The following is a 21825-nucleotide window of genomic DNA, read 5'->3' on the forward strand; positions in this document are numbered from 1 at the left end:
TTGTGAATCGAATATGTATTGGATTCGAAAATTAACGTTGAAAGTGGAATTGTGATTATATAAGTTAAACACGGAACCACCCTAGCGGACCCAACCGCTATCGGAACCACTCCAACACCACCCAGGGAGTCTAACAGCGGAACAGCGTGGTCAGCGATATCGGACACTCGTGTACTGCCAGCGAGATTTACTGGAACCAGCAAGAATGCAGCCGCGGTATTTGACACTCCGACTCGTATAGTTTTTGAGTTTTAAATATTATTTTTTCAGAATTAAAAAAAAACACATTTTTTTCAAAAGAATTTGTTTAATATTTTGTAATGAAAACTTAAATAATTTCCTACATTTCATTCTCTATCCAACATTGCGTAGGTCTTATAGTTACCGAGAGCTTCGTGATCTTTGCGCTAGACGGGTTTTTAATGGGAACGCGCAGAAAAAAAAAAAGTTTGTATATTTAAGAAAACCACGAATATTTACAGCTTAGCGTTGCGTAACTTTAACAATATAAGAACAAACGTTTTCTTATTGAACTTCCGCATCTGACCTCATTTTCGAATTTTCTCCTTCGCATCAGCATAATTTCTCCCGCTGAATATACGACCCACACTGCTTCGTGACAGAAGTCCCCTGTCTATTTGCGGTTTGCGGTGTGAATTAATAAATAATTGCCACATTTTGTCGCATAGCAGAATCATCAGGGAGGGTTCTAGGCTTTTGAGTGGAATTCGCTCGAGCGCCTACTGGAAGCAAAGAGGTTGCTTCTTTTCCAACAACCTGAGATCGCACCGGTTCCGACAGATGCTACCAGGAGATGTCCCACAGCACATGATTCGTGCTGGGAAAAATGAAAATTCATCAGCTCGCCTACCGTCGGGACTACCCGTGCCCCTCCAGTGCCGGAAAACCAGAAAAATGGCATTTAAGCGTCTCCCCCATACGACCTGGCTCGATTTTCTTCATAAATATGTAAGCAGGTGAAAGCTAAGCACTATCTGTGTTTACTCTTGCGCTGGATAGGAGAGTGCCAATCGCCGTACAATGTATCGCATAAAATGAAATGCTTGAGAGGTGCGTGGTTGGAAATGTTTCCTCGTTAGTAATCTCTGCAACATAACCCGGCTGGCTCGTTGTAGCGTTCTAATTAGCAATCTAGCGAGGAAGGGAGTATCCCCAATGTCATATCACTGAGTGGTTAAATGTGGAAATGTACTTTCGATTAAATGTTCTCATCTAACATTGTACAATAGGACGCTCGATGAGGGTGAAATTTTGTTCTAATTTCAGTGTAGTAGGTTTTTTTTACCAAGTAAGACATTATTGGAAAAATATTTTGCAACTAAATAGCAAATTGAAATAAGAAAAAGTAGAATGGTTGAGCCTAGAGGCACGGACGGAAGTTTGACGTAGGTCTGTGATTGCTCAGAATAGTTGTTTTTTTTAAATGTAATTCTTTTCATTGTTCACAAATCTGTTAGTTTAACTCTTTTGAAATTCCAAATAGTAGCACTGAAAAGGGACGTTTGTTATTTGTACTCATTACATTTACATTTTACATTTGATATGAAGTTTATGGGGAAGAAACATAAAACAAGTTGAAAATGCTTACGATTTCGTGATATTTTGAAGTAAAATACATATGAAATCATGAAGTTGCTTTATTTTTAATGGATAACTATGGTATTGTGATTTCTTTCCATTGTCTTATTCTTATTATTAGTCTTATTCTAAGGCATCGGGAGCAGTAATTATTTCGGTGAAATTGAGTTCGTTTGCAGATTATCGCAATCAAGTCGCTAAAATTTAAAAAAAATGGTCCATGGCTCATGAATAATCGAGGTTCCACTGTATTATATTAAATTGAATTCATTGCGAATAAGTAGTATAAGTTGATATTTAGGATTAGGTGTTAGTGCAATAGATTTTAGAAAGTCAAATGTTCGGATAAGTTATTTGAACTTATTAGTTTCTAAGACTTGAGTTTATTTTCATTTCGAAATTCCAACGAATTGTTCTGCATCACACCTAACAACTTGAAAATTGAGATAATCTGAAATAGAAAAAAAAATTTCAGGAGGGTAAAATTTTGAATCGTATATGAATTGAGGGGCTCAGAAGGAAAGAGGTATAAGTGACATGTTAGATTTTCTGTTCATCGACTCTCTTTTTTGGTCATAGTTAGCTGCAGAAACATTCCTAGTTGTACAGGTCGGACTCGATTATTTACAGACTCGATTATATTAGGCTGTCAAAAAAGTACTGAGGTATTTTTTTTTTGAATTTTCATTTGTTCATAAAATTAGTTACAATCATCTGTTTTAAATCAAATATGCGCCGTTTTGTTCGATGACTTGTTCCCAACGAGATGCCAACTTCATAATACCCCTGTTAAGGAAGCTCGCTTCCTTATTGGCAAAAAACTCGGATAGCCAATTTTCACAGGCCTCTTTTGTGACTAACTTCTGACTACCTAGCTCGTTCGCCATGGACAAAAACAGGTGGTAGTCACTTGGTGCAAGGCCCGGACTATACGGCGGATGCAAAAGAACCACCCATCCGAGCTCCCGGAGCTTGTGGTGCGTCACCAAAGAAGTGTGTGGCCTGGCGTTGTCCTGATGGAAGACAATGCGGCCTAGGTTTATCAAAGATGGCCTCTTCTTCATGAGTGCTACCTTCAAGCGGTCCAGTTGTTGGCAGCACAGGTCCGAATTGAGCGTTTGGCCATAGGGAAGCAGCTCATAATAGATTATTCCTTGACAATCCCACCAAACACACAGCAGAACCTTCCTGGCCGTTAATGAGGGCTTGGCCACCGTCTGAGCCGCTTCAGCGGGCTTCGACCACGACCGTTTGCGCTTCACGTTGTCGTAAGTGACCCACTTTTCATCGCCAGTCACCATCCGCTTCAGAAACGGGTCGATTTTGTTGCGATTCAGCAGCGATTCACATGCGTCGATACGGTCAAAGATGTTTTTTTGCGTCAACGTGTGTGGCACCCATACATCGAGCTTCTTTGTGAATCCAAGCTTCTTCAAATGGTTAATAATGGTTTGATGACTTATCCCCAGCTCTTGGCCGATGCTACGGCTGCTACTATGCCGGTCTTTCTCGGCTAATTCAGCGATTTTGTCGCAATTTTCGACGACAGGCCTTCCGGAGCGTGGCGCATCTTCGACGACCTCTACACCAGAACGAAAACGTTGAAACCATCGTTGTGCGGTGGAAATGGAAACTGTATCGGGTCCATAAACTGCACAAATTTTATTGGCAGCTTGAGATGCATTTGTGCCTTTTTTTTCCCCAAAATATATTTTTTATTAAGGCACATGTGGCGTTAGCCTGACGGGGCCGGGAGTCCAATATTTTGACAATTTTTGTCTTACAACTATGTTAGTAATATGTAACCGATTACTCGCGGTTGGCTCGAGGTTAGTATTACAAGTGTTCTCATAATTGGTATGTTGCAGTCTTCGATGCTCTGTACGTGTGCCCGACACGGGATACTTCCTATTGGGATGCAGATGACCATTAATCAGCAACGCTCCCTAGTCTGTACCTCATATCTAGCGTGGTGCGTCTTTCTCGACTCGAGGAATCCAGGATGGAATGGTCACTAGCCGGCGCAATCATCAGCTCGTGTAGAGTTGTCATGAGCGGTACAACCTTTGGCTCTTGTTGAATGATCAGTGAACTGCACAACCTTCGGCCCGTGCATCTGTAAAGAGTGTGTGTATGTATTGCCGCGACTAAGTAAAAGTTTATCGATCGGATAGGAGGGATATGAAACGGGGACACAACGAAGGAAACATCATTAAACGTTGACATCGGCGTTTCTGAGGAACAGGTATAGATGAAGCAGAAGATCAGGATCACGGCTACCTAAGATATCCCGGACGGGGATATCCGATTGTCTGCCTTTTGCTCTCAGTGCTCTAGAGAGCTGAGAGCGAGCAGCATGGAACCGGATACACGACCAGACAACATGCTCGATGTCGTGGTAGCCATCGCCACAATCACAAAGATTGTTTGCTGCGAACCCAATGCGATAGAGATGCGCGTTTAGGTTGTAGTGATTGGATATAAGCCGAGATATCACGCGAATGAAATCACGACCTACATTCAATCCCTTGAACCATGCACTCGTCGAGACCTTAGGGATAATCGTGTGTAACCAACGACCGAACTCATCTTCACTCCACATGCGCTGCCAACTAACGAGTGTGTCCTGACGAGGAATGTGAAAAAATTATTCATTATAGGCAATTTGCCTTTCAAAAAGTGTGCCTTCTGAAGCGCCCACCTTAGCTAGCGAGTCCGCTTTCTCATTCCCCGGAATCGAGCAATGAGAGGGAACCCATGCTAAGGTAATCTTGAATAATTTTTCGACCAAAACACTCAATAGATGTCTTATTCTTGTTAGGAAATAAGATGAGCGTTTATCAACTTTCATTGAGCGGATTGCCTCTATTGAGCTGAGAATGTCTGAAAAAATAAAATAATGGTCGATGGGCAGTGTTTCAATGATCCCTAGAGCATAGTATATCGCACCCATTTCTGCGACATACACGGAACAAGGATCTTTGAGTTTGAAAGAGGCACTGGAATTTTCATTGAAGATGCCGAAGCCAGTGGACCCGTTTATGTATGAACCGTCAGTAAAGAACATTTTATCAGATCCAACTTTCCCATATTTTTCCGAAAATATCGACGGAATAACATTGGAGCGTAGGTGATCTGGTATTCCATGGATTTTTTGTCGCATGGACAGATCAAAAATGACAGAGGAATTGCAAAAGTATGGGAAGCAAACTTGGTTGGAGATGCCTGGTGAAGGGTGCACGTCATGGGTAAGGTACTCATGGTATAAAGACATAAAACTTGACTGAGGAGTCAGTTGTAGTAGATTTTCGAAGTTATCACTCACCAATGGATTCATGATCTTGCAACGGATGAGAAATCTGTAGGATAATTCTGTGAACCGAAGAGTAAGCGGGGGTACTCCTGTCAAAACTTCGAGACTCATCGTATGTGTCGAATGCAAACACCCCATGGCTATACGCAAGCAACGATATTGTATCCTCTCCAGCTTGAGAATATGAATCCTGGCAGCTGATCGGAAGCAAAAACTGCCATATTCTAACACTGACAATATCGTTGTTTTGTACAACTGAATGAGGTCTCCTGGATGGGCACCCCACCATGTTCCGGTTATTGTTTGGAGAAAATTGATTCTTTGCTGGCATTTCTGTTTCAAATACGCAATGTGTCTCCCCCAGGTACATTTAGAATCAAAATATACACCCAGATATTTGAAAAACATAGAGTGTTGGATCGTTTTGCCGGATAGGTAAAGCTGGAATTGGGCGGGTTCGTGCTTCCTAGAAAAAACGACCATTTCAGTTTTCTCCGTAGAGAATTCGATACCCAGCTTGAGGGCCCACGTGAACAGATTGTTCATGGTATCTTGCAACGACTTTTGCAGAGCGACGGGATTAGTACCCGTGATGGAAATAACTCCATCGTCTGCAAGTTGTCTCAGCGTGCAGTCTCTAGTTAGACAATCATCCATATCATTGACGTAAAAACTGTACAAGAGGGGGCATAGGCAGGAGCCTTGCGGTAGGCCCATAAAACTGTAACGAGAAGATTTTGAGTTGCCATGAGAGAAATTCATGTGCTTTTCTGACAGTAAATTGTACAGGAAATTATTCAGAATTGGCGAAAGTCCACGATTATGAAGCTTCTCTGAGAGAATTTCCATGGAAACTGAATCAAATGCCCCTTTGATATCGAGAAAAACGGAAGCCATTTGTTCTTTACGAGCAAATGCGATTTGGATTTCAGAAGATAGCATGCATTTTTGCCTTTGTCATAGTAGTACTGTAAAATATGTCGGATTTTCTCTTTATTTTGCTCCATATTTGCGACACTATAACTCACGAACGACTTAACCAAACAAAACACTGTCAAGGACTATATTATAGCGCGTAAAAATACCTTTCCAACAAGCTATGGTATGACTCGATACAATGAATACAACTAGAACTACGCGCTTACAACGACACCTCGCGGAAATACCGCAGGACTTTTTTGACAGCCTAATATGTGTGCCTATGTATGCCTAATATACAATTTTGGACTCGATTATATACAGTTTGGAAAAACATATTTTTTTTTATATTTCAAATATGACTTGTTTCAAAAAGAAATTTAACCTTTCAACGTTAGGGTATAATTTAAGTGGTTATTACATGTACAGTGGGGTAAAAATTGCAATTTTTTCTAATTTTGCTTGAATTTTCATCAAGAATTGTTTATATTGATATTGCAGCCAAATTAAGAAAGATAGAAGTTGGGTGTCAAAGAACAAATTGTATGGCGGTTAGAGAGAAAATTAATTGAAATTGAAATTAATAATAACACATTAAAAATGATTAACTTTTAAGTTTTCCGCTTTCAAAATGTTATTAAAATCCACTAAATTAGATGTTCCACCACTATATCTTGTACTAAATTTCCTCTTCTTTCAAATGAAAGCAACAGAATCGTATTCGGTAGCGTACTTAGTCAGTTTGAGGCAACAAAGTCCGAAGCAAAAAAAAAGTTCAATAACTCTGTCATTGTTGAAATTCGAACATATGCGTAGAAGGATTTTTTTTCATCAAATTTGATCGTCTATCACTTTCTGAGTGAATTTGGATAAATTTATTTTTTTCATGTGAGAAAGGTGTTCTCTGGCTTTAAGGGGATGAATAAAAAATCAAATCCCTTTTTTATATTCAAAAAACGAACAATACAATAAGAAATTTTTTCGACTCGATTATATACAGGATTTGATTATATACAGTGAAAAGAAATCAGAAACTGTATATAATCGAGTCCGCGCTGTATTTGACGATATAGGACCTAGGGACCGACGCAAGGCTCAACGTATTAAACATCTACTCTAATTGTTTCACATTTCGCGACATAGACATTATAAGCTTATAATTTTGCGGTTGAATGCAGGTCAGCATCGATTGCAGAGAGAATTAATATCAAAAGTTGATAATTTACTAGACAGATCTGACAATCCTCAAGATAGAAAAGAAGTAAAATTTATGTACAAGAAGTTAATTTATGTACAAAGTAGTAGTAGTAGAAGTTAATTTATGTACAAGTTTTTTACAAGTTTACAGTTTTTTACAAGATCAAAATGATGGAAAAGCCATTCCTTCCAATACCTGCAATAGAACGGATATTTTCAACACAAACCCTGAATAAGAAATGAAATATAAAAAATAATTTGAAACGTTTTGACAAAAGAAACGCTGAATGAAATATCTATATTGATTAAGAATCCAGGATCTCCAGGTTCCGTTGTATATTCGACTGTAATGTGAAACAGATTCAATGCAACTTTGTAGGCAATGAAATCACAGACAAATGAGGAAGATGTATGTGACGGCAAAAAACCCGATACCGATAACACTACAGCCGCTCTATCCAGTGAAGATTCGATTCCGCAACGCACTCTTCGACAGGCCACAAAAACCAAAGCAAAATTAGAAAACAAAACGTCAAACTGAAGATACAAAACAGAAAAGAATTGAAAAGGATAAAAATTGTCGATCAAAAGAAGAATCGTATCAAAAGTTTTCTATTATCTAAATAATTCAAAGTGAAATCTTAAATTTAAAAATATTCTGAATTACGTGAGTCAAATTGAATTCAATATCTAAGTTGAAATAATATAATATATACATATAATTAATTCTAGAGTGGGTAAAAAACTAAAGCTAACTGGTCGTCCTGATAGGATCTTTCCTTTGTAATAGCTTCACCAAAATTGTGAGTCACATGAGATGAAATCCCACCAAATTCTAATAAAATGCTTTGCAGCAAAAAGTCAACCACAACCATATCGTGTTTTCTTTCTTGACTTGGTGCAATCTAACCCAACAAAAATCTTTTTGAATTTTGTACGTGGGTAGCAAGGATGGAAAGACATCTAGACACTCCAGAATACAACTGTAAAGGATGTAATCGTCCCGACAACGCGGATACAGAAATGGTATGCTGTGATGGGTGCCACGAATGGGAACATTTTTCTTGCGCGGGTGTAGATGACACAGTGCGAAATCGTGCGTATATCTGTAAAGTGTGCAAAGCGAAAACTACAGTAACAGAAGCGCTTAAGCCTCTGAAACCTTCTACGTCGGATAATAAATCGGCTCATATGTCCCAGAAATCCAAGAGCGGGTCTAAGCGTGGAAAGAAAGTTCCACAATCGAAGTCACAATCAAGTGTAGCATCCAGTGCAAGAGTAGCATTGCTGCAGGAGGAAATGAAGATCGCCGAGGAAGAAACCTTATTGAAAGAGCAGGAATTGAAGCAACAGCAGCAGTTGAAGAAGCGGGAAATGGAGGTGTTACGTCGCCAACTGGATGAAAAGAAGAAAATCGTAGCAGAAGAAATGCGACTACAACAGTTACAAATTTCCGAGGAGATGGAATTTAATAAAAATCAACATATGATCCGGCGGCAGTCTATAGAAATGCGACGGGAAATAATTCGTCAAATATCATCGGGAAGCAGTAGGAGTAGTTCAATACCCGACTCTAGAGAGAAGGTGTCATCTTGGTTGAATGTCCACAACGACGCTGGAAGATCGATGGAAAACACTATGCGCAACGATACCACAAAGGAAGAGGAAACTCCCGTTTCGCATATAAACCGGTGTTCCGAAGACCCAGCGACTACTTCTACGACGAGTAAACAGGTTCGCACAACTCAGCAGCCTAAAGCCACAATCTCAATAAACACCGAAGGTGCAGGTATGAATACTGTACCTATGTATCAGGACCCGTCCCAAAATAAACCTAGCGTAGTAAATTCGCTACAACCACCGATCATATCAAGTGGCGTTGCGACAGCTGCTCAAACACACGTACCTCAGTGTCAGACAACAACGCGAACTGTTTTCCCGAATCATGTAAATCCAGGCTTAACGAATTGTCCAGGGTCGTCATCATGGATCCACCCCCCTCAATTCGAAATTAGGAATTCGAACAATGTTCCTATTGCTTCCAGTTTCCCAGCCTGTATACCGGAAAATCCCATGTCTTCACAGCCCACGATGGCATTCTCTCAGCAGCACTGTCCATCAATGCTTGGTCCACAACTGAATCAATTTCAAGTGGCATCTCGACAATCGATGGGGAGAGATTTACCTATCTTCACCGGAAACCCCGAAGAATGGCCGGTGTTCATTGCAAGTTTTGAACAATCGACTCTAGCATGTGGATTCTCTAACGCGGAAAATTTAATCCGTCTACAACGATGCCTGAAAGGACATGCCCTGGAATCGGTGAGAAGTCGTTTGCTTTTACCTACGAGCGTACCACACGTTATACAGACTCTACGTACACTATACGGTCGACCTGAACTGTTGATACGGGTATTATTGGAAAAAGTACAACAATCGCCCGCCCCCAAACCGGGACGTTTGGAGACATTAGTACAATTCGGATTGACTGTCCAGAATCTTGTAGACCATCTAGTGGGAGCAAACCAAAAGGATCACCTTTCCAACCCAATTTTAATGCAACAGCTAGTCGATAAACTTCCTGATCATTTGAAACTTAATTGGGGCATATATAAAGGCAATTATCAAAACGCTTCACTCGCGACATTTGGCCAATTCATGACTGGAGTGATCGAAGCTGCTAGCGCAGTCAATTTCGACTTGCCGTGGGTCGAAAAGCAAGACTGGAATGAAAAAAGAAAAAGGGAAAAAGGTGTTATCCATACCCACTCGACGGAGCAAGTTGTTCCAGTCGACGAAGCTTCTTCAACGATAATAAACCGAAAACCTGTTAAAACATGTCCTTTATGTGGTCATGAAGGTCACCGGCTACCTGATTGTAATCAATTCGTGACTCTGAATTGTGATCAAAGGTGGAAGGTAGTCCAACAGAAAAACCTGTGCAGAACATGTCTCAATAACCACGGTAAATGGCCATGCAGGTCTTGGCAGGGTTGTAGTATGGACGGATGTAGACAAAAGCACCATACTCTTCTACATAGTACAACGACAACATCGAGCAATGTATCAGCAAGTCACCTTTCTCTGAGTACATCAACGCATTCCATATTGCGAATGATTCCGGTTGTCCTGCGTAATAACGGACGAACCAAGGCGATTTTTGCCTTCATCGACGAAGGTTCATCACTCACATTATTGGAACAATCAATTGCCGAACATTTGGGAGTGGTCGGAACGCCGGAACCACTAACATTGCAGTGGACGGGAAATGTAAAACGGGAAGAACGAAAATCTCATCGAGTATTACTGGAAATATCCGGAAAAAGTAACACTAATCGTCGAGAAACACTGCACGCGCGAACTGTTACCCATCTACGTTTACCTTCACAAACAGTTAGATATCGTGAGCTCTCCCAACGATTTCCTCACCTGCGTGGACTGCCATTAGAAGACTACGAGCTTATACAACCGAAACTGCTTATAGGGCTCGACAATCTTGCCTTAGGAGTTCCTTTGAAAATACGTCAAGGAAATCGAAATGATCCAATTGCGGCTAAATGCCGACTGGGATGGAGTATCTACGGCGGTTCTCCTAGCCATCCTGGACAAGCATCAATCCTCAACTTCCATGTTGGTGTTGTTTCCGACCCTGATAGGGAGCTAAATGAGCAGCTTCGGGATTATTTTACTCTAGAAAATACTGGAACTATTTCATTAGAAAAACTAGAATCAGAGGATGACAAGCGAGCCAGAAAGATCTTGAGGGAAACTACTAAGCGTATTGCGATCGGATTTGAAACTGGGCTATTGTGGAGAACTGATGATCCTGTGGTTCCAAACAGCTATTCAATGGCGTATCGTCGGTTAGTCTCACTTGAGAGGAAGTTGGAGAAAGATCCCCCTTTGAAGCAACGGATCCACGCCATGATAGCAGACTATGAAGGGAAAGGCTACGCTCATAAGGCTACAAGCGAAGAACTATCTTTAACGAACCAAAACCGAGTGTGGTACCTTCCATTGGGTGTCGTTTCTAACCCAAAGAAACCACACAAAATCAGATTAATCTGGGACGCTGCTGCCAAAACCGAAGGAGTCTGTTTTAACTCTCTTCTGTTGAAAGGTCCTGACCTATTGACTCCACTTCCACAAGTCCTAAGTCAGTTTCGTCAATTTCCCGTTGCAGTGTGTGGAGACATCCGGGAGATGTTCCACCAAATAAAAATCCGTGAGCCAGATCGGCAATCTCAACGTTTCCTATGGCGTAGCACTCCAATTGAACCACCAACTGTATATGTCATGGACGTAGCCACGTTCGGGTCCACCTGTTCTCCTGCGTCGGCACAATATGTGAAGAACCTCAACGCATCGGAAGCTGCTCAACAATTTCCCCGGGCTGCTGCCGCCATTACATTGAATCACTATGTGGACGATTATCTGGCTAGTTTCTTGTCAATTAAGGAGGCGATAGCAGTGATCAACGAAGTCAAGCAGGTACATGCTATGGGTGGGTTCGAAATACGGAATTTTCTATCGAACAAATCAGAAGTCTTGCGTGGCATAGGCGAATTGGAAAATGGTGTCGAAAAAGAACTTGATTTGGTAAGAGGCGAATCCTCTCAATCTGTCCTTGGAATGATTTGGTTTCCCAAGACCGATGAATTTGCATACACATTCTCTATGCGAAAAGATATTTTACCGATTCTCGCCAAGGATCACGTTCCTACCAAACGAGAAGTTCTCAAAGTGGTAATGAGTTTGTTTGACCCCTTGGGACTTCTGGCCTTTTTTCTAATACATGGGAAAATACTCATTCAAAATACGTGGCTCGAGGGATCAGGTTGGGACGATCCTATCTCGAACAAACTGCAAAAACGATGGCAGTGGTGGACTGATCTTTTTCCGCAACTGGAGTTATTGAGAATTCCTCGGTGTTATTTCCCGGCTCCGTTTCCAATTAATTCACACGAGCTGGAAGTACATATCTTCGTAGATGCCAGTGAGCTGGCATATTCTTGCGTAGCATATTTCCGCCTGTTAACGGAGAATAACATTATCGTTGCGCTTATAAGCGCAAAGACCAAGGTAGCCCCCATAAAGTCTCTCTCGATACCCCGCCTGGAATTAAAAGCGGCTGTTCTGGGCACACGCCTGATGGAGTCTATTAAAAGTCAGCACACACTCCCCATTTCACGAAAAGTGTTCTGGAGTGACTCCAGCACCGTTCTGGCCTGGATTCGATCTGACCATCGTCGTTACAACAAATTTGTAAGTTTCCGAATCGGTGAAATACTGAGTTCCAGTGAACCGAATGAATGGAAGTGGGTACCTTCCAAACTGAATGCAGCAGACGCCGCAACGAAGTGGGAGAATGGATCCGAAATTAAATCTGACAGCCGATGGTTCCTAGGACCCAGTTTTCTGCGGTTGTCTGAAGAACGGTGGCCAAAACAAAAGTCTGTGTCAATCACCGAAGAAGAATTACGACCGGTTCATACTCACTGGGAAAGAGAGCCAATCATCGACATCACTCGATTCAGTCAGTGGGCAAGATTACTTCGTACGATGGGATATGTTTTACGCTTTATCCACAATCTTCTACATAAAAAACTCAATTTACCTCCTGAATCAGGTGTACTGACCCGAGAGGAAATTAGAGGAGCAGAAGAAGCGCTGTGGAAAATAGCGCAGTCAGACGAGTTTTTTGAGGAAACGAAATTGCTGAAGGAGACCCAAGGGCCACCCCATGCTGTACATTGCGTCGTCGCTAAATCAAGTCCTATATACCGAGCTTGGCCATTTCTAGATGATCGAGGAGTCCTGAGAATGCGGGGTCGTATTGGTGCTACAAAATTTGCATCATACGAAGCAAAATATCCAGCTATTCTGCCAAGAAAACATCCTATAACCTTCCTAATAACTGACTGGTATCATCGCCGCTTCCGCCATGGTAATAAGGAATCAATTGTGAACGAGATGCGCCAGCGTTTCGAAATCTCCAAACTACGGACATTGGTGAAGAAGGTTATGGCGAGATGCGTCTGGTGCCACGTTATGAAGACCAAACCGAAGTCTCCACCCATGGCATCACTTCCGGATGCTCGAGTAAGCGCATTTGTTAGACCTTTTACATTTGTTGGGTTGGATTATTTTGGTCCAGTGTTCGTTCGAGTTGGTAGGAATCAGGCCAAACGTTGGGTGGCTCTCTTCACCTGCCTCACCATTCGAGCCGTACACTTAGAGGTAGTGCACACCCTATCAACAGAGTCTTGCATTATGGCAGTTAGGCGATTCGTTGCACGTCGAGGATCTCCCGCCGTATTCTATACGGATAATGCGACATGTTTTCATGGTGCAGATAAAGAGCTACAATCTCAGGTCGACATTCGAAACAGAGCTTTAGCGTCTACGTTCACCAGTTCCCAAACCAGCTGGAAATTCATTCCCCCTGCTGCTCCCCATATGGGAGGAGCATGGGAGCGACTTGTCCGTTCTGTAAAAATAGCAGTTGGCACAATAATAGATGCTCCCCGCAAACCCGACGACGAAACTCTGGAGACTGTTTTATACGATGCTGAGGCCATGATAAATTCTAGGCCCCTGACGTACATTCCACTGGAAGATGCTGACCAGGAGGCACTGACTCCCAATCATTTTTTGCTGGGTAGCTCTTCCGGCATTAAAATTGAACCCGTAGAGACAGGCAATCGCTCCATCCTGCGGAGTAGTTGGAAACTCGCTCAGCACATCACTGACGAGTTCTGGCGGAGGTGGGTGAAGGAATACCTACCAGTTATAACTCGAAGATGTAAGTGGTTCGAAGAGACGAAAAACATAGAGGTGGGAGATTTGGTACTGGTCGTGAACGGTACAGGAAGGAACCAATGGATACGTGGACGTGTGGAACAGGTTTTCTCAGGACGCGATGGGAGAGTTCGTCAGGCGATGATACGAACTGCGACTGGTGTTCTACGGCGACCGGTGGTTAAGCTAGCGATTTTGGACGTCGAGAAAGTTAGTAAACCCAATCAAGAGTCTACAGGGGATCAGGACCATTACATGGGTTTACGGGCGGGGGTATGTGACGGCAAAAAACCCGATACCGATAACACTACAGCCGCTCTATCCAGTGAAGATTCGATTCCGCAACGCACTCTTCGACAGGCCACAAAAACCAAAGCAAAATTAGAAAACAAAACGTCAAACTGAAGATACAAAACAGAAAAGAATTGAAAAGGATAAAAATTGTCGATCAAAAGAAGAATCGTATCAAAAGTTTTCTATTATCTAAATAATTCAAAGTGAAATCTTAAATTTAAAAATATTCTGAATTACGTGAGTCAAATTGAATTCAATATCTAAGTTGAAATAATATAATATATACATATAATTAATTCTAGAGTGGGTAAAAAACTAAAGCTAACTGGTCGTCCTGATAGGATCTTTCCTTTGTAATAGCTTCACCAAAATTGTGAGTCACATGAGATGAAATCCCACCAAATTCTAATAAAATGCTTTGCAGCAAAAAGTCAACCACAACCATATCGTGTTTTCTTTCTTGACTTGGTGCAATCTAACCCAACAATGTAAAACATCAAGATTTTAGAGACTTTTTTTCCTCATAATTTCAAAATCTCAAACTTTCGTTCCAGAATATAATAAATTTAGCGTGTTATTTAGTATAGAGATCGCAAACAAGAACTAGTAAAAAAGGCGCAATTAATACTATGTTAAGTAGGCGAAATTCTTTTAGGAACATAGATGCTATCAAAAGAAGGATTGACCATATGTACCACATTAGTATATTTAAGAGTGAAATAAAAATCAGTATGAAAATCAGTAAATATTCTCTATCTCGATCACGGAAACATTCGATAATTATCAAGTTAGAGAGGGGCATTCTGTAATTTTCTTTATTTGAAAATTATATTTATGTTCAAATGTTTTTGAAAAAGTTTTTAGTTGGTCTGATTATTCATGAGAAATGTTATTGTGTTGCAAATAATTAAATTATTTTCAAGATAAAATGAAATATTCTGTGCTTGATTTTCTAGTCCACATTTGCAGTCAGCACAAATGTATCGAGAGTTAGAAGCTTTCATTTCAATGCTTCTTTAGCGATATACCTGTTGTAAAAATTCAATTTACTATGTTGCAAAAGAGTATTAGCTAGTGTACAAATCGATTGGTACCAAAAACTGAGGAATGACTGAGCAACTGAGTGTTACGATCAAAATTTGATCGTTTTAAATTTAACGAATTTTTATTTAATCATGCATTTGAGAAACCACAATGCCCCAATGCAGGATGATTCCTCCTTTTCTTAATTTTAACATTTGCTCTTAAGTTATCAAAATGGCACCCAAGCTAGGTTCTCCTGTAGATGCGTTTTGCACTATATCGGAATCAGTAAATTTTCGTGAAAAGATCACGGCTCAGAATTGTAATAGAATCTTTTTCTTGATATACTGTTTACAATTCAAAATCAAACAATAATATAAAATGTGAGTGAAATCGGAACCAGATTTCTTAATTATAAATAGTAAACTAGAAAAAAAACAATGATGGTGGTTAAACGTGATTATAATTTTGCCATAATTTTTTTTAATTTTTATTGAATATCGTTTTATTGAAGATTATCTCTTTTTTTCTAGCTTAAAAAATTTTAATTTATGGACGACAATATTTTTTTCCGATCTGCAACATGTGGTGTTGATCAATAATTATTGCAATTGTATCATCAAAAGAATGTCGATAAAAATATTCTGCAATGCTCTTACAATGCCTGAAACAATAATTTCCATTTGGTACAAATTGGTTAACGCGTATCTTTGTGTGACATTAGTTGCGGAAATGTATTGCTCAATTTGTGACATAAATTCCACATTCCAGAGAAACACAAACAGGCGCTATTGCAATATTCCTTCAAACACTTCAACTTCAAAAACAACGGACAAAAAAGCTGACCGTAAACCATAAATTACACATCAGCGATTCCATCGATAGGATTTGCGTTCCCTTCTACTACCATTTGTATGGTATTTTGGCGCGATTTATATGTTTTCCATCCCGGGGGAACACATGTAAATTGAAACATGAAACTTATGTTTTTTTCTTTTTTTTTTTTGCATATTCACTGTCGCTCGCTGTTTTGCCGAAAAAGCAATGCCCATCATTCAACATGTCACACTGCAGTCATCATTGAATCCGTAAAGGAGCAGCAAACCTAATTAAAACTCGAACAACGTAAATGACATCCATCAATGAGGAGAGGCTCTAATTTGCGTGGGATTGGGTTCAAGCCAAAAAAAATGGCGATTTCACTTAGAGTTATGTACGGAAAAACTATGAAAAAGGTAGTTTATATCGTTATATCTTCTCAATTTTCGCTCTCAAAGACGTTATAAATTCTACCAACAAATTATATCATAAGTTTTGTTGCAGAATATTTGTTAAGAAAAAAATAGAACAATCGAAATTCGCTAGCTAAACTGTGTCGCCAAAGCAGATCCACACAAACTTTATATTTTTGTCCTTCGAAAATCGAACCCGACGAGCAGTATCGTAATCAATTTTCCAACAAATGCTTCAGCATATCATTTGCTTGCCAAACATGTGCTCATTTTCTGACCCCTTTTCCTGGAATTTTCTTCTGAATAATTCAACGGAGTGCCTGCTTGTGGATAAATCAAACCCCATTTAGGCCCGAACATCGTTCGTCGCCCAATCTTTTTCGTTCTATATTCCTTTCTGTGGGATTAAATCAAACTGTCATTTACACATCTTCACACATCCTCATCAAAACATCTGGTGGTGAAACCCAACTTCCGACTCCGGTGGATCCGATATCGACCAGGATCGCTCTTATCTCAAGCCCTGATAATGTGGAGAAACTCAATTTGCATTCGACGGCAGACGTTTTTTGCTCTCGTCTATTCAGAGGGTTTTTTTTTAATTTGATATAGAGTTAGTGTGTGGCCCCGCTCGATCTATTCTCCGGACGGTTTGTATCACTGAGATTAAATAACGACCGACAATTTTTGTGAATGTGGGTAGAGGCCCCAGCTTCTACCCGTTTGTCGGGATTGAATTTGAGATACTTTGAGTTTTGTTTTCATCACATATGTGCTCTACAAAAAGTTATACGAGTTATAATTTTAGCTTATCCATGTTTTGATAGATCGTCCTGTGGCAGCAGGAAGAATGTGGTTTGTTTGTAAAAAAATCTTTGATTTTGTTCTTTGCCAATAAATGGTAGATAAATGACTCCAGTTTCAGTGTACGTATAATGTGCTGTAAGAAACAAAGTTCAAATCATGTTTTCCTCATGCCAATTTATAAGTGTAATTTAATAGGGCTTGTTTTGCGATTGTTTGACAAGCTTAAAAAAATGTAATTTGAGATTAATTTGAAGTCTTCTATTTCCTTCTACATTCAACTTCTAATCTAGGAGAATATCCATAAATCTCTATATATAATACGAGGGTCGTTCAAAAAATAAGTTTCAGTGCAACGGTCAACGATTCGATAACAATGAAGAAATTCGTGACGCAGTTACATCGTACTTCAAAAAGTTGGACTCTACGCACTTCGCGCTCGGAATAGAAAATCTCGTGCCTATGATAAATGCCTCGAACGTTACAGTGATTATGTAGAAAAATAGAAAATAAAACGTAGATTACGAAAATCACCTTGTTTTTTTGTCCAAACTTTATTTTTCCGCGATTTCTGAGGCACTGAAACTGATTTTTTGAACGACTTTCGTATATTCTTCTCTGGCTGGAAAATGTGTTAAGAGTGTGAAAGGTGCGGCAGGGATTTGCTCATGTTTTCTAATGAGCCGAAATCGAGGAAAGAGCATGATATTTAATATTACCGAAGTATGATGATTTTATTTTAGATAGTAATTAAATCCAGAATTTTATGGTGTAATGTTTGCTACCGGAGGAAAATGAATATGTTATCAATATGATTACAGCTTTTAAGCAGCTTCTGAGATTTCATAAATTTCATATATTTATTGACGAATATCTTGCCAACTCGACTGGCAGTTGGCAGCACCATCTCAAATAGCAGTGAAACATTGTGGGTGTAAACACATGGGTGTTTTAAGCAACTTTGCATACTTGAAATATTCAAAAATGAATTAGACTACTTTTTGAAAAAGGCCAAAAAAACTTTCTTGATTTTTTACAAAAAGTTATAGCTACAAAATTCTGGTCAAAGAATGAAATATTTTTTAATTTCGTTGAAAAAAAATATTTCAAAAATTTCAATTTTTTCTCATAAACGTATTTTTTTTTTAATTTCTCAAAAAAAATATTAAAATAGCCCTTACATTTCCAACGAGTCATCCATACATCGGAAGATTGGCACTTTTACAGGGAAAATGTTTTTCTAACAACAACTTTTCCATGTTCTCTTTGAAAAAATTGCAACTTATCCTAATTTTGTTCAAAGTCGAAATAGCGATATAGTATATTCGATTAAATCTGATTAAAATAGGAACTCTCGTCGAAGAGGTAAACTTTCTATCTTTTATAGTTTCTGGAATAAAAGGCATTTTTGTATGGAGACTCCTGAAAAAAATAATGTTTGACTCGTAATATTTTTGTGTGTGAATTCTCGCGTTTGACATGTTTTTGATATGTTTAAAAAAAGAAAAAAATTAGGAGAGCATATGAATCGTGTTAATTTATACATAAAAAATGTTATGAATTAATCATTAATAGATTTTTTTCAAAGAAAAACATCAAAAAGTTGTTGTTTGAAAAAAAAATCCTGTAAAAGTGCCATCTTCCGATGTACGGGTGGCTTGTTGGAAATTCTATGGGCTATTCATATCTATTTCTCCAGAATTAAAGAAAACATGTTTTCGAGAAAAATGAATTTTAATTTTCAGAATATTTTTGTTTTCAATTATTTTTTTAAAATTGTTTGGTATTTTTAATAGCAACCGAAATAATTTCCTACATTTCATTCAGTGGCTAAAATTTTGTAGATCTGCTATATTAGGTTTGTGATTTTTTTTCCATTTTGTCTTTTTTTCCACTTTTTTTCGAAAAGTTTTAAACTATAAGATCTACAGAATGTTGGTTCAAGAAACAAATGTAGGAATTAATTAGGTTTTCATTAAATATTATCAAATGAATTAAAAAAAATAAAAATTATTTTTTCTTGAAAACATGTGTTTTTAAAGTTCCGAAAAAAGATATAAATAGCCCATACAAGCGCAAGCAGGGAGAAAAGGACTTCTATTACAACCGCCAAAGGAAGAGGTTTATTTCGCATAAAAATAATTCCGACCGCAAAGGGTTAAATGACCCATGACTTTACACCCACAATGTTTCATTGCTATCTGTGGTGGTGCTGACGAGTTGGTAAGAAATTCGTCTATTCTCTTACACTGGAAAGTTGACCTTGTAATAAAATCGCACTAAAAAATTGGTTATGTCATTAGGTAACAAAAATTATGTTTTATCTATGTCGTCATGTTTTCATCGTCCTCTTCAAATTTTGAAAAAAATAAAACAAACACTGGGAACTATCAATAGCGTAAATAATCAATCGCGATTCAGCAATGACAACACAGTTTCCATCAAACTGTGTAATTGGTGCCATTCTCTCGTCTTAAGATATGGAAATATTTTCAACACAAGTTCATACAACAGTATAGACTGTTTACCATACAAATAACTAACTCTGCTACACTTTAATTTTGAATTTTTATTACCATCTAATTTCAGACCATGGATCTTCGTCACACCTAAAAACTATGAAGAATATAGTGGTTGTGATGATTTTTATAAATATCAACTATGGTAAGTCAGCAATAGTAGAAAATATAGGGTATGTTTTGTTGTATAAAACGATGGCGACATTTATTCATGTGTTAATTGGACCTTGGCATCCGGATTTTTTGACTATGTTTTGACACGTTTAGGAAGGCACATAATAATAGTCAAAGATGTACGATTTTTGCACATTGTGTTCGAAATTGAACATGAATCTCCGTAATTTAGTAAAGCAATTTAGTTTTTTTTCACTATGTATTTTATGGAAAATTTCTCATGTTTATTGATGTCCTTTGACACTATATGGCAATGGTACAAGATTCTAAAAAAAAGACATCTGGACTCTGCATCTCTTGAAATATCCTGTATATTCGCAAAAGTATAGTCGCGACAATTACTTCTATTACTTTTGACCAACAATTAGGCATAAAAATGTTTTTCTCTCTTTTCCTCTAAAAATTATCTCATTATATTGATTGAAGTTTGAAGCTATAATGATGAGCCATGTGATACGCATGTCTATATTGATTTAGGAATCCCTATATAAACATCCTTTTAAAGTTACGAAAAAGCTTAATTTCATAATTAATATCGGATCAATCATTTACACTTCTTTTCAATCATCGGCCCACCCCCATTACCCCTCTGCAGGCATTTCCTCGCACTCCCAGTCGGTCGACATCGACGAGCCACACACGTACACACCACCGAAGCACTACTTCCAGACGTCATCCTTTGACGAAGCGATGGTGGACGATGACATTATCAAAAACCCACTGGACCGGGGGCCGTACTTTGACATTTCGGCCTCGAGGAATGTAACGGCTCTCGTCGGCAACACGGCCTATCTCAACTGCCGGGTGCGAAATCTCGGCAATCGCACAGTGAGTATTTTTTATTAATGGGAGAAAGCAATCAATTTGGATTGATGAGTTTCCATTATTTTCCCGTTTTTTCATGCAAATTTGTTTCTTTCTTTGAATTACGCAGGTTTCGTGGATTCGACATCGGGACCTGCACCTGCTTACGGTCGGCAAAGCCACCTACACATCAGACCAGAGGTACCAAAGCGTACATAATCCATCGCAGGACGATTGGTCCCTGAAGGTAATACTTCTCCGACAGAAACTGTTAGTGTTGGAAAATCCTCTCATGAATGATACTTTTGAAATTTGTGAAAAGATAATTTTCATCTCATTGAAACTTTTTGTTTTTTATTCCATTTTTATTTCTCGTTAATTTTGAGGAGCTTTGCACTGGCAACGAATGAATTAATTCCCCCCCAAATAAAATTCCTCCGATGGCGTTTTATTTATTAAAATGGTCCTCTCTCATGATTGAATAAGTTTCAGCCTAACGACCGCGTTTCCACTGGAACTCCGAGACCTTGACCTTGATAAAAAATATATAGACACCAAAAAGGCAAATTGGCACAAAAATAAAATAGAACATTTGGGAGAGATCGGACACAGTACTCAAATATTGGTATCATTTCGCTTGCATTTTGATTGATGAGTAACGGTGATACAATCTACTGCTTACGGCTTCAACGAGAGATCTCGTTGACAGGTTGCTATTGACTACATTCAGACAGTAGAGGAATGCGGGGTGAGACGGACCACTTCTAGTTTTAAAAGAAATTTTGGCTAATATGCTACGCAAGAAACGTTAATAGCATATTTTTGTCATTTCGAGACACCTTGCAACACTTGAGCGCACGAAATATCAAAATTGTAAACAAAACAAAGTTTTCGTATATTGCGATTGCAAGCCATCTAATTTTCAAGATAACCGAAATAAGAATTTCTCTAGCAAAAACTGTATATTCAGTTGCCACTATCCCGGTCCTTCAGTAGATTGTTCCGGTTCTGTCTGCGTGAAAAGGTATGTAAAATATAATATAAAATGCGTGTAAAGTGCAAAATAATGCAAAAGGTGCTCTGGGGGGAAGACGGACCAATTTCGACGGAGTAAAAGCGCCACACGTTGTGAAATTGATTTTCATCT

General features: G+C 39.1%; 2 protein-coding genes across 2 annotated transcripts in view; both read left to right on the plus strand.

Moving 5' to 3' along the window:
- LOC129776237 (SPEG neighbor protein-like) overlaps positions 1–21825 on the plus strand; it is an 83230-nt gene that overhangs the window by 35971 nt on the left and 25434 nt on the right. The window contains exons 2-4 of the mRNA XM_055781767.1: positions 19771–19845; positions 20470–20702; positions 20809–20925. Coding sequence (XP_055637742.1) covers positions 19800–19845; positions 20470–20702; positions 20809–20925 — 396 coding nt within the window. The 5' untranslated portion in view covers positions 19771–19799. The remainder of the gene's footprint in view (positions 1–19770; positions 19846–20469; positions 20703–20808; positions 20926–21825) is intronic.
- LOC129773115 (uncharacterized) lies at positions 7453–14601 on the plus strand. The gene is made up of 3 exons (XM_055776675.1): positions 7453–7694; positions 7760–14359; positions 14425–14601. Exon 2 carries the CDS (start codon positions 7979–7981, stop codon positions 14231–14233), a length of 6255 nt encoding a protein of 2084 aa, XP_055632650.1. The 5' UTR covers positions 7453–7694; positions 7760–7978; the 3' UTR covers positions 14234–14359; positions 14425–14601.

The sequence above is a fragment of the Toxorhynchites rutilus genome, chromosome 3 (assembly GCF_029784135.1).
Source record: "Toxorhynchites rutilus septentrionalis strain SRP chromosome 3, ASM2978413v1, whole genome shotgun sequence".
Taxonomy (NCBI): Eukaryota; Metazoa; Arthropoda; class Insecta; order Diptera; family Culicidae; genus Toxorhynchites; species Toxorhynchites rutilus.